Below are 13924 nucleotides of genomic sequence, written 5' to 3' on the forward strand. Positions count from 1 at the left end.
GTACCTTCTTGAGTATATTTCAATGCTTATTACAGACACCTTCGTGTGTGAGCGCGCAATTGGTCTTTTCATGATAAATTTATGAAAGAGGTACTTGTGAACTTGCAACGTAGGCCACTACAACCCATCTACATATTTTCGAGATTCCTTACTAACTAAATATACATCAAATCTATCGTTAAAAAACATATCACACATGTCACACTGTCACCTTTCAAATGCGAGTCCAATCAAACAATGCCACTCCTAACCTTCAACTATTGTCAAATATTTTTGTAACCATCCAAAAAACAGATATTTTGTGGTAAGCTCCAACAACTGCATAATCGAAAGCTTAGTAATGTGTAGTTCGCGAATGAACTAGTTCGAAAGAGCGCTCCCACAGGCGACCTAGTTCCCAGATCCCTCGCTCCTCGCTCTACATAATAATAGTAGTCTGTGCTACAGATCCTTTTTCGAATTCCAATACTGTCATGTACTTCGCAAACTAAATTACTAAATTGTTGAAGTTATACTTCTTTAGGCGCGTTATGAAAAATGATGCGTGCGCATCACTGTAACACAAATGTAACAAGTGAAGAAGGTTGAAGTTGGATCCTAAAATTTTCTGACGTTTGCGTCATTTCGTTTTTTTTTGGTTTTTTCGTCCATTATTAGGACAGGCAAAGGGTCCAAGACAATACAGCCGTAAATGATGAATATTTAATAATTAAAGGTCAAAGCCATCTTTAATAAATATAATAATAATAATAATTAGCAATTTAGTTTGCGAAGCACATATAAGTATTGGAATTCGAAAAAGGATCCGTAGCACAGATCACTTATAACATGTAGCATCCGTGGGATCGATTATGAACTAACGAATTGAGGAGCGAGGGATCTGGGAACTAGTTCGCCTGTGGGAGCGCTCTTTCGAACTAGTTCGTTCGCAACCTACCTACACAAGTCTACGACCTAGTTCGTTAAGGAGCTGCGAACTAAATTGACCGCACCCAGTCGCGAACCATTATTCGCAATCCGAAGCAACACATGCACTCAAATTTCCGAATATAAACACCAAATTCATAGTATTTTCTTTGATTTACGCGAATGTTACACATTTAAGTAAAACTCTTTTAAAGGATTAAAACGCGCGATTAATCTGTGTTTTTTACATTACATTTTCGCGTAAAAGTTACATTTATATTATTATTTTAGTTAACCCGACGTTTCAAGACCTTTCCAGATCTCGCAAATATCTAATGTAAAAACACAGTTACAATTACACGCGTTTTAATCCTTTAAAAGTGTTTTATTTAAACCAAAATCATTACTACAACCAAACCCTTTCAAGCGACCTATATTTACGATTACAAGACAGCTGCAAACAAACACAATTGCAATTGATTACAACTAACTGAGTGACTAACACAACTGCCGGCAAAAAAAACCATTTACTAAAGTAAAGTAAAACCTTTAGTTAGACATGAACTTGGTCAAATAATTAAACTCATTTGGGTATTTCTCAGTAAGGTTCTGGAAGTTACTTAAACTATTCAAAGCCGTATAACTTAATTTAGGCCTTAAATTTGTCTTATTATATAAACGTGGCAGGAAACAAACATGCAAAACTAACAATTAACGCATAAATTATAGTTTACTCTTAACCTAACCTAAAAACTTTTAGTTATGCAATAAATAATTTTACTTAAAATAATTGTTAATAATAAAAAACCATAAATCAACGGCGTAACTAAAATTCTAAAAGTTGTGAATAATATAAATTTAAAACAGCAGTACCTAGTTCCATTATAATGGAATGGATCATAAAACTAATGAAATTTCTAATAAAAAACTGTAGATTAACAGATATTATGATGAAAAGGCGAGCCTTAGGGTGGTTGTACACTTATTGTTTATCTTCATGAAATCTACGGTTAATAATTAACTGTGTGAGGCGCGGTCGTTAGTGTTGTATGAATCACTGTCATTAACAATAAACACCAAGACTCTCAAATACGCTCAAAAAGTGTTTTCGTTCAGTTGTGTTTCGACCGCGCTTTGAATACAATGCCACGCAATGACACGTGTTCAGTGAAAAACTGTCCAAATAACAGCATATCTAAACTTAAAAAGGATGGAGTGTCGTATTTCATGTAAGTGCCCCTTTAAATGAACAAAATTGTGAAACTAACTTGATTGTTCACAACTAACATTTTGTTAAATAATTACATTTCACTTGCTAAAACGAAATGTTCTTGCCTCGTGTTCGCGTCCGTCTAGCGCGTGAAGTAATGTTACTACTTCTAATGGGCGTATACAATCGACTTTGAACTTTACTGCCACGAAATAAGGTGCTAATTTGAATGAATGTTTTAATGTTATCTGTATACGTATATACAACACCGCTAGGACATATTTTGAAGACCTTTTAATAGGCGATTGGGTGTCTAGTTGTTAATTGGGTTATTGATTGGATGTAAATGATCACTGTAGATGCTTGTTGACCCACACGCCACGTGGCGGTGCAGTATATATGCCCCTCGGCGTGCCGGGTCAATGTACGTCAACTCAACTGAACTGTACCTGGCTGTTACCTCGGCCAGCTGTTTTACCGATACCGCCGTAGGGATATATAACCGTGTAAAAAAACCCTGATACAGTGATTATACCCGTCTACACTCATAGTTGACGTTTGTAGTAGGACATACGACTATGGGCCCGTGCGAGCGTGTACCGCCGTAAGTTTGGCTTATGATTTTATTTGCAGTGAAACAAATTTAACAACAGTATTAAAGAGGCGTTTATATGAGATTTTCAATACTCATTGTCTCTCAAAGCTACTAAATAAGCCTACACAACTGAATTTTCACAACAAACAATCAACCAAACAGCTGGCTAACTCGGCAGTAACCTCAATATAATAGCCTCAAAATAACTTTCAATTCTGTCATTACAATGTGCAAGCATATTTTCCTATTCACTATTAAAACTGACAGCCATATTGAAACCTATCACATCAGGCTCAAACAACTCGAGCCAATATACATTATTGCTTTAAGTATACTTATCGACAACCATAATACTACATGATAAACTATCAATTAATTAATGCTTTGTATGTGATGTCTAAGGCATTTTATTACTAGCTAATTGGATTTAAAACATCCTCTAACATCGACCTAAACAATGTTAAACTTAGTTAAATATTTCCAATAATAAAATCTAAAAATTGTGATCGCACAAACTATCCAAAAACATATGATATATTTGTCATACTACCTTATATATTAAGTTGTTAAGGGACATAATATTGTGTATCGATATAGCAAATATAAACCTAAGACTGGCAAACATCTATTTTTCTCAGGTCTGACATATCATTTCCAATAGGTAGAATTAGATTTTCAATAAGTAATCATAAAATTGTACCTATTTTAATAAAAAATATTTGAATTTGAACAGTCTTTTCAAACACAATACACATTCAAACCAGATGTTTGCCATCTCTATAGCCAATTTCCAGGAATAATTTTTACACAACAGTAACTATTAAAATATGTCGCAGACATTTTTTATATATTGTATAATTGGATTAATAAAATCATATAACGTTTAGGTGTTGTCAAACACTAATGACATACAATAAAATGAAACCTTGTTTTGGCAATACTAACCAATATGGGTTTGTAGATAAAATTCTTTACATATTTATAAAATTCTAGTTTAAGACCATACCCTGAGCTACAAATGTGTGAAAGACTGATTAGCTTTATGTAAATAATTCTTCTGTATGTGTGTTGACAGTGAACTCCTCCTAAACGGCTGGACCGATTTGAATGAATTTTTCTGTGTGTGTTCAAGTGGATTCGAGGATGGTTTAGATTCACAATTGAACAACCCCGTAAATGGCTGGAATGATTTTGATAATTTTTTTAGATTCTCAATACAGTCTGTGGACAATGGACCGATTTTTCATATTTGACATGTGTCTTCAGGACAACATCTGTTAACATCAACATTAAAACACCCAATGTTCTAAGTGAGTGTTGTTATGTACTGAATTTCATAACAACACTCCTATGTTTTTTTTTTCGATCCCTTCATGCGCAAAGAGTTTCAACAGACAGCCACATTCTTATTGCTCGATGCGTGGTATCTGTATGAATTTCAAAAAAACAACATATTCGTTTACGCGCGTTCCACACCACCAGAACGTCGCGCGCCGCAAAAAAAAGGAGGTTATTCGAATCGCCGCCATTTTTCTTTGATATTTTTATTGTTTTGTTTACAAAAAATGAGCGATTCATTTTAAACGCTGCAAAAGAACATTATATTCGAGTGTATTTTAGTTATTGCACTACACAAAATGTAAATTACTACTAAAATAATTAATAAATAAATAATTGTTTCATTAATACTTAGTTTGTTTGCATATAATCAGTAATGAATGATATTAGGTCACTACTAGGACTGGTGTTTTAATGTTAGCAGTAAGCTAACTGATTCAGAATCTTTTAGAGGATTCATATTCTGGGTGTAGATAAAGTATTGTATGCAACTGTTGATAATTAGGTATTAAAACACTCATCTGATACTATTATCACACGAGGCGAAGCCGAATCCACATTCGTGTTTTAATACCCCTTATTACACAACAGTTGCATAAATAACTAATGCACGTTTGAGTTTTAATTCTGTTTATGGCCCTAAGAATGATGTAATAAGGCTCACCTCACGAGCAACTGTGTTTAAAAACCTATATGTTTAACTTAAAATCGTGTCTTTTTTACGGAAATATACTTTATATGCCAATATAGTAATGGTACGTATATCGCTATTTTACGAATTCTAGTCAGTTTTGCTCTCATAATGGTAAGTGGAAAGAAGACACTATATTATGCAAGAATCAACTGTTATGTGTGATAGCTTTTTTTTAAATGAAAATTAGGGGTGAGACGAGCAGGACGTTCAGCTGATGGTAATTAATACGCCCTACCCATAACAATGCAGCGCCGCTCAGGATTCTTGAAAACCCCAAAAATTCTGTGCGGCACTACAACTGCGCTGGTCACCTTGAGACATAATATGTTAGTCTCATTTGCCAAATATTTTCACTAGCTACGGGCCCCGTAGACAGTTCAGACCGAAATGTTAACACATTACTGCTTCACGGCAGAAATAGCCCGGATTAAGTTTCGAACCTATGTAGATTATGACTAACCTACAATAGGTTCGAAACAGCACACAGTCTTCACATAGCTCAGAGTACCGTCATAAGTCCAATACTATGTTAAATATATAACTTAGGTCCTAATTTCTCCTACGCGACTTACGTTCGCAGCCGTAGGGCTTCTCCGCGTCGCCGGGGACTTCGTAGGGCAAGGTACCCTGACCGGCGCGCTTTCGACCGCGGCCCTGAAAACGAGACATTCAACTCATTACAACTTGAGCAACATTACAGATTTTGGATTCCTCCTTAGACAATATATATATGTCTACAAAATCGTCAATAGGCTTAATTTGTTATTTGGGGCCTACTAGTGAACAAGGGCCGATTGGTTTAATAAAAAATAATCATAGTATTAATAATATCACGGCTTTCACAACAGAACTGCGACGCATACACACACACACACACACACACACGCAGAGGTATATGCACACTTATGGATTCAGTTTGTTTGTCAATGAAGTGCTCCTAAATTGCTAAACACACATACAAGTTTATCATTATCCAGGAACTACTGAAAAATAAAAACCTTGGAGTGTTCTAGTATCATTAGATTCTACGAAAATTTTCTTTTGATATCGAATATAGGTAATAATTATATCCCAAATTTTCACCTCACGCTATCAGCGTTATTTTAATACTTTAAAAAAAATCTCTTTATTTGAGCACGAAATGTCAATCGAATAGTCTGCTCATATTCTATCTAATATATAAAATTGTCGTGTCACGGTGTGCGGGACCGAACTCCTCCGAAACGGCTTGACCGATTATCATGAAATTTTGAGTGCGTATTGGGTAGGTCTGAGAATCGAACATCTATTTTTGATCCCCCTAAATGTTAAGGGTGGTCCACACGAAATTTTTAAGACATTTTTTTTTAAATTTGTTTGATTATGAGTCAGCATTAAAAAATACATACAACTTCAAATTTTCACCCATCTACGATCAACAGTTACTTTTGTATCGCGATTTTAATATCGGCAATACAACGTGTGATGGGTCAGCTAGTAATATATATATATATATACTAGCTGACCCAACAGACGTTGTTCTAAGAAATTGTTTCACAGCAGAACTGTCAAACCGTGCGTCACTAAATTCTCTCACAGAAAATATGTCCATACAAAACAAATATTGAAAATAAAATAATTATGGGTCGCTAATCGCTACCAAAAAGCTATCCTATCTCTCAAGTTACATTAAACTGCACAAACAACGTGTCACGTGATTTATATATATTAAGACATTTCGTATACTAAAACTGACACGTGATGTTTCATACTAAGATAATTTATACGTCTAGATAGTCTCATGCTGTTAGACAGCCGATAAAAACGGGTCGCGTTTAATACTTTAGTGTGCGTGACAAGCTACGTCTTACATTCGCGATTTGTATCACACTGTGTTAGTGTTCGTGTATTGCTCAAAATAGTGGTTTTTTTTTTAATAATATTGACACACTTTTTACACAAATTATCTTGCCCCAAGTTAAGCATATATAGCCTGTGTTATGGGTTACAAGACAACGATATATTTAATACAATATATTTACTTAAACATACATAAATTCATATAAACATACATAAATACATTTAAACATCCATGACTCGGAAACAAACATATTCATCATATAAATGCTTGCACCTACCGGGATTCGAACCCGGGACCTCTAGCTTAGTAGGTGGGATCGCTAGTATAGGTTAAGTATAAACTCAATTTTTTTCGACGTTCTCACAGCTGTAAATATATAAATGATCTAGGGATTTCTTTGTTAACGCCGTTATACTTTAGGCGTGGCATGTAATAATAACAATAAACAGTAAGACACGGGTTATTCACATAATATTATTTAAAAATGATAAGTTTACAACATTATATAAAATTACATAGCCGACGGTAATCACTGGTTGGCTCTGCACAGGGTTTCCTAGTGAGACATCCAGAGGAATTTAATTTAAAGGTGCCTCTTTGTTTCTGTTTTTGAGATTGAGACTGTAAATTTATATTAGGCATGTAGAACAATGTATTTAATTATAATATATATAAATAATAAATAAATAAATAAATAAAAGTAATTAAGTCAGAGCTGGAGTATAGTTAATAGTTACCGGCGGTCGAATGGAGCGCTCTTGAGATCAGCTACACGCTAGACTGATCCGTGAGATAAAATGAAACTGTGGGTCCCCTCATCAAGTGCAAACAATGCAAGTAAATGATGGAAACCATCGAGGTAAGAGTAGCCATCAGAAAGAACAACCCCATGGCCATGATCACTCTGCCAAGAGTGAATTACTATGTACATACCGCTCGGCCGCGCTTGGCCGGTGTGTCGTCAGGTTGTGACTTCCTCGTTCGACCTCCCCTTGAGCCAGGTCCACTGGGAGTCACACCGCCTCTCCTTTTGCGTCTGTTGGCGTATGTGTCGTCATAGTAATCCTCGTCGGACTCCGGGTCCGGTTCCTCGCCAGTTTCCATCTCCTCTATCGCCAGTTCATCATAAAACCATTCCTGTCAATCATTAAAACATGGAGAATGTATCAAAGCGGGAAGCTGAGCTCAGTTTATCATAATGGATTGGAGTTTTTGACTTTCAATAAATTTGTTCTGTTTTGAATAATATTATAATATTATTGATTGACCAGCAGGCAATATTTGCTAATACGGTTAAATAGTGAAGGGATGTTTTTGAAACATTACATATTTAAAAAGCCTACAGTTTTCTGTGGCAGTAAATTTTTCTAAATAAATTGTATGCAACACAGTTCGGTTCAAATATATAGTCTATAGACTGCCTACCACAATGTTTATTAGGTATTTAGAGTTAGGTAAAATTTACTGGGTGAGAGTTTAATAGAATTTTTTTTTAGAAAGATAGAACTAAATTAAATTTAGCACAAGTGGTATATTATAATATTAATTTAGCATCCCATTAAATTGCTTGGTTACATATATGCCCCTGGTAAATAGATACCTTTGGATCATCCTTAGCAGCTGTCTGTGAACCATCTCGACTGTCCTCACCCATGAGACCATCAGGTATGCCCGAGCTGTTCTCACCCTCACCAACATTCTCAGCACTATCTGCTGTATTCCATCCCCACCTTGTTGATGACATTGTCAAATACTGCCGACGCGTTTTCCGCCATCTACGAGATAATATCATGATGAAATTACAATTTGTCACTATAAAATGGCATTAGTATTTTCAATAAACAAACAAAATATATTCAAACATAACATACTATGGAGTGTCAGTGGCACAATACATGAAACGGTTGACTCTCACCACAGAGACCCCGGATCGATCCTCAACCACCACATCACAATTCGTTTAGGTTTCGAATACATATGTATGTTTGTTCAATGCTTAATAATGAAGGCAACACTCTTTTGATTCCTCTGATGTTACAAGATAGTTTTGGCTGCAGTGATCACGAAAATTTATTGAATTAGGTGTTACTTTGCGGAAATCCATAATTATACAAATGATTTAGGTTTTCTTTAGTGTTAATTCCGCCAATATTTGTTTTTAAAACAATTCGACACGTGTTTCGCCTCTACACGAGGCATCCTCAGGACGTGTTGTCTCGCTAAAATCTGGCATGAGACTCAAAGAGATTAACACTAAAGAAAACTTAAATCATTTGAATAATGTGGTGATCACATCAGGTGATGTGTATGTACGCTTGTCTTGTCTTCCATAAAGAACTACACACTGACATTGTTGAAGTTGATAGGAACCTTGTTCCTTTGTAAGGGGCCCAAGAGTATGTTCTTATTTTGTGCAATAACCACATGTAAAAGTAAAAGGTATTCAGGCTCATAACTATTGACATACTTGATATCTACTGTGCTCCTATTCGTTTATATAAAACAAACATAAAACTTTTCAGGTGTGTGGAGGTGTAAACCCACACAATGTTGTGATTCCCTTCACCATAAGAGTGTTGAATAGATATACATTTGAATCTGAAAAGACATTTGTTCAAAGTGGATGAACAAACTCCTCCCAAATGCAAAACAACAGCACTAACCTTTGCTCAACATATATCTACCTATACCATAAATGATATAATAGTATACCTCACTTTGTACATCACTTACTTATTTAAGCTTGTATATGTGTAACAAGTACTACCTAATTATTATAATTTTTATGAATCTTTAGCTGTGGGAGACTCCTTTGCACAGGAAGCCGGCTATATTATGGGTACCACAACGGTACCTATTTCTGCCGTGAAGCAGTAATGTGTAAGCATTACTGTTTCGGTCTGAAGGGCGCCGTAGCTAGTGAAATTACTGGGCAAATGAGACTTAACAACTTATGTCTCAAGGTGACGAGTGCAATTGTAGTGCCGCTCAGAATTTTTGGGTTTTTTGAGCATCCTGAGCGGCACTGCTTTGCAATGGGCATGGTGTATCAATGACCATCAGCTGAACGTCCTGCTCGTCTTGTCCCTTATTATCATTAAAAAAAAAGGGTTTAATTATAAACAAACAAAAAAACATGTATTAATAATGATTGGTAGACCGGCTAGTTACACACTATAACATTGTATAATATTCACTCAAATATACCTTTGTGCTGGATATGTGTATACTTGACCCTCTCGGGCTCCAGGCATCCGTTGCTTTCGTGTCATAAATAAATTTGAATGACTTTGAGCGACTCCTGAAAATAATTTAAAATATAATTATATATTTAGCCTTTACTCTGCATATTTACAGGTTTATTGAGAAAATATTATTGTTATCACTCATTCAAAGAATGTTTTTTTTGTTATTTAATTAATTTAATTCATGGTGCAAAATCTCTATTTTATATCTATAGCAAAGCTGAGAATTTATTTTTCATGCTCTGCAAGACAATCAGTTATATCAATAGTTTGCAATGCCCGTTGCTTTTTATTTCCGCTGGACTTGTTGTTAAAATTTACACATTTATTGATATTTATTAAAAACCAAAAAAAAATTTTGCTGATAAAGGCAGTATAGCTGAACACAACAATAAAAGTTATAAGAATATTATTTATGTGTCTGTTTTTTTGAAAACACTAATCTCCAGAATTACTGGATACTGTGGAACATCATGAAACTTTCACGAATGTCATCAGCTAAGACTGAAGCAACATATAGACTGTACTTAATCAAAATTGATACACTGCAAAAAAAGTTAAGTTTTTGCTTGTTCAGATTATAAATAAACATTCATACACATGAACCCTAATAATTTATGTGAACAAAGTTACAGGTACAGCTAGTTTAAATACATATTGAATATTTACATGAATAATGTTCAGTTGTTTACATAAATAACTTTATAAATTTTATATCCAATGTTGGGCCACCTCTCAGATTTATAATTGTTATATGAAACACTTACTACTAATTGTAATTAGATCTCTTCCCGAACACTGTTGCTGATGCTATTAATTAATGTTTTAATTGAAATTGGGAGTTTGAACTTAGTGTTTAACCTGTGTAATACAAACAATTTATTAAGTTTTTTGTGTGAACACAATATGTTAACTTAAACACTGATAATTAATATAAAACTTGTAACTATTATTAAGTAGTATTGATAAATTAGTCACGTACTGTACGGTGGTAACTGACAACCAGTCCAATCCCTTATGAAGTTAATTCTTTATATTGAACACTTAAGAAAATAAATGCTGTCAAAGTTTATACATAAAATCTTTTAGGTTCCTATTCAGATTTAAGCTTCTATTATGTACAATACATAGTTTCACAGGACATTACACCATAATTACTACTCGATACAGTCGGTCTATTAGGACTTCATATGCCTCTCAAAGTTCGATCGATTTAATATGTTTCAACTAACCAGTTTGTGTATCTATGAATGGCATACGCATTCTCCTTTCCGCACATAATCTCGAGTTGAATGTTGAAGAGTTTTCAATAATTTCTTTGTAGCTTGGATCATGTAAAAAACTGAAAAAATGCAATGAAAACATTTATGAACAACACCCACAATTCGACGATTTAATGGAAGAAAAATACTTATTGGAATGGAATACAGCATTTAACGTGAGGCTTTATATTTAAGTTATAACCTAAACCATATTGTAACTTTAGCACAAACCTTTCTATTTTAGATATATTTGATTCATTTGCAACTTGTACTTCCGTGGCCGCCATTTTAAGACGCCAACTAAAATAATTTCATTTTGATAATAGATTTGGTTGTTGGTATGGTAGGCATTGAGTACATAATACATCAATCCGCAGAAAATCTGCTGCAGGAAAATTGTAACTGCGGGGTTGGAAGCTTGTGATCACACATGACTAAATTGGATTCAATCTGACTGACGACTCGTAGTGTAGTGAGGACATAAGTCGCACGTTTCTATGAGTGTATAGATGTTTCTAGTCACCTAAATTGCTTATAATATTCATCGGCTTCTTGCAAAATTATTATTATAATAATATTATTATAAGTGTTTTATATTATAATTATTTTATAACAATAATTAAATATATGCTAAGCAAAACTCTATAGATCCTTTGATTTTAAATAAACGTAAAAAAATACAGTAATTAAATGTAAATTTACTAAAACTAAATTTGCGTCTAAACAGTTTGATGCACAGGCTACTAAATTATACAATACCGCAAATAAAATCTTAAATATATACACAAAGACATATAGGGAATGTAAAACTAGCGTTACAAAATGGCTGAAAATTATTAATTACTTAGAAACTGAAAACTTGATAAATTAATAAAAGTAAAATAGTGTAAATCTGTGTTCTAAAAAAAATTATTATATTATATTTTAGTTGTAATTATAGTATAGTATATTATATGAATAGATAATTAAATTGCACTTGCTGTAATTTGATTGTTATCTAAATATCGCAGTTTGAACATTTTACTATTAAATAAATATTCGTAAAACTACAAATTACCTTAGTTCATAGTTACAGTGGTCGCACATTCTTGAGACAATGATAAGTGTTTTTATGTAGGTATATTATTTACAAGTTTAGTCAGAGCCACGCAAATATTAATCTACCTTCAATATTGAAACAATGTTTAGTTTGTTTATTTTATGCCTAAGATTGGTTTATTTAAGTATAATTTATGTTTTTGTTAAATGTGTAAGCATTCTTATCCGTTGGAAAGAGCGGTCCTCCCTAACACAGGTTCTGCGAAAGGTACTTAAAAGGGAAGTCCTTTAAGTACTATTTACTAAAATGCTAAATAAATAAATTTTTGATTTGATTTAAGTGATCTTCCTTAGATATGATGATGATGTATATTTTCATGATAATATGTAGGTGTTAGGTATAAGGAAGAATTTTAATTAAGAATTCGGTCAGAATTGACTTTTGCACCATGCTAAAATATAACACTTGGCACACGTGACGGCAACCAAATCATTGAAGTGAAAATTCTTTAGAATCGTTGTGATTTCAAACCGGATGCAACGGACAAAACGACGGGTAATAGACACAAATACAAAAATGTGTAGGATGAAGCCGGCAAAGAATGAGACAGAAATATGCATACTATTGAAGTGAAAACTTCTTTATCATCGTTGTGATTTGAAAGTCGATGAAACGAAAAAGCGACAGTAAAAAGAGCAGTCACATCAATTCATAATATTTAACATGGGAAATAGGAAGTGTTATCATAATACAGTGTTTTGGTACCAGGCGATCATAGTTAGAGAAGAGATTGTCTTAAGTATGGCGGGAGGCTTAATATATTCTGACTCCAAGCGCACGACGTATTACTACATAGACACCAGGAGAACATAATATTATTATATATATTAGTAGTGGTAGGAATGTCTTTCATAGCGGTTGAAATCATTTGTCATCCTAGCAACACATACCAGGAATCCATATGCAGTTTAGAGGTTCATGCACCATGCAGGTTTCACTTGTGACATGTGTACTTTTTTTTTTTAATAAACTTACTATTGTAGTTACTAATAGAACGTAATATAAAAGAATTGTTATTTCTTATTTATATAATATTAATGATATATTACTTTACAGTAAGATTATTTTTTCAAATTTTAAAACAATAAAGTCCCGCTTAAAGAAGTAACGATAAGGTATTTAAAATATATTTTGGTAGGTAACTTATTCGTATACCTACGTTATTTTTAAAATAATATAATATTAAGAACATACTTTTATATAATAAAATAATAAATACTTTTCGAAACCGTTAAATGATATAGAAAATAATTTCTATCAAATTTTTTATATACTAAATGCTAAATAGCTTTCAATCAATTGCATTAAAACTTCTTTCTTTTAGAAGAAACTGCCGCCTCTGCTAAATTTGTGGTGTTCAATGTTGCATTCTACGCGTCCAGACATTGAGTGTTAAAATATACTCAGTAGACGTCGGTCACGAAAAGAACACGGACGCAAAATAAATTTAGCCAAGTGAATTGAAGCGGAGCGATTACACATATCCTAAGTCATTTCAATTTAGGATATAGTTCGCCTACCAACATGACTAAATTGGAGCCAACATGTTCTAAGTTCTGTTTTCTGCAGATTGAATAGTATAATAAAAGTTCATAATAGGATCTTGGTGTGATGCATACGATCGTCGTTTTGACATTTTTTTGACCAGCGACAATGATTGACATAGAATTTTTCAAGTTGGTGCAAATCTAGCTATCAATAAATAAATTTAAATCTTTTATTAAACGCAGACTTA

General features: G+C 33.6%; 1 protein-coding gene across 1 annotated transcript in view; it reads right to left on the bottom strand.

Annotated features, from left to right (window-relative positions):
- Positions 1–11428, bottom strand: part of LOC126969997 (zinc finger protein ubi-d4 A) — a 42806-nt gene extending 31378 nt beyond the window's left edge. The window contains exons 1-6 of the mRNA XM_050815670.1: positions 11322–11428; positions 11061–11170; positions 9791–9884; positions 8184–8358; positions 7517–7720; positions 5316–5397 (exon numbers count right to left, since the gene is read on the bottom strand). Of these exons, the coding sequence (XP_050671627.1) occupies positions 5316–5397; positions 7517–7720; positions 8184–8358; positions 9791–9884; positions 11061–11170; positions 11322–11377 (721 nt within the window). The 5' untranslated portion in view covers positions 11378–11428. The remainder of the gene's footprint in view (positions 1–5315; positions 5398–7516; positions 7721–8183; positions 8359–9790; positions 9885–11060; positions 11171–11321) is intronic.
- Between the last annotated feature and the right edge of the window lie 2496 nt (positions 11429–13924).

The sequence above is a fragment of the Leptidea sinapis genome, chromosome 19 (genome assembly GCF_905404315.1).
Source record: "Leptidea sinapis chromosome 19, ilLepSina1.1, whole genome shotgun sequence".
NCBI classification, from domain to species: Eukaryota; Metazoa; Arthropoda; class Insecta; order Lepidoptera; family Pieridae; genus Leptidea; species Leptidea sinapis.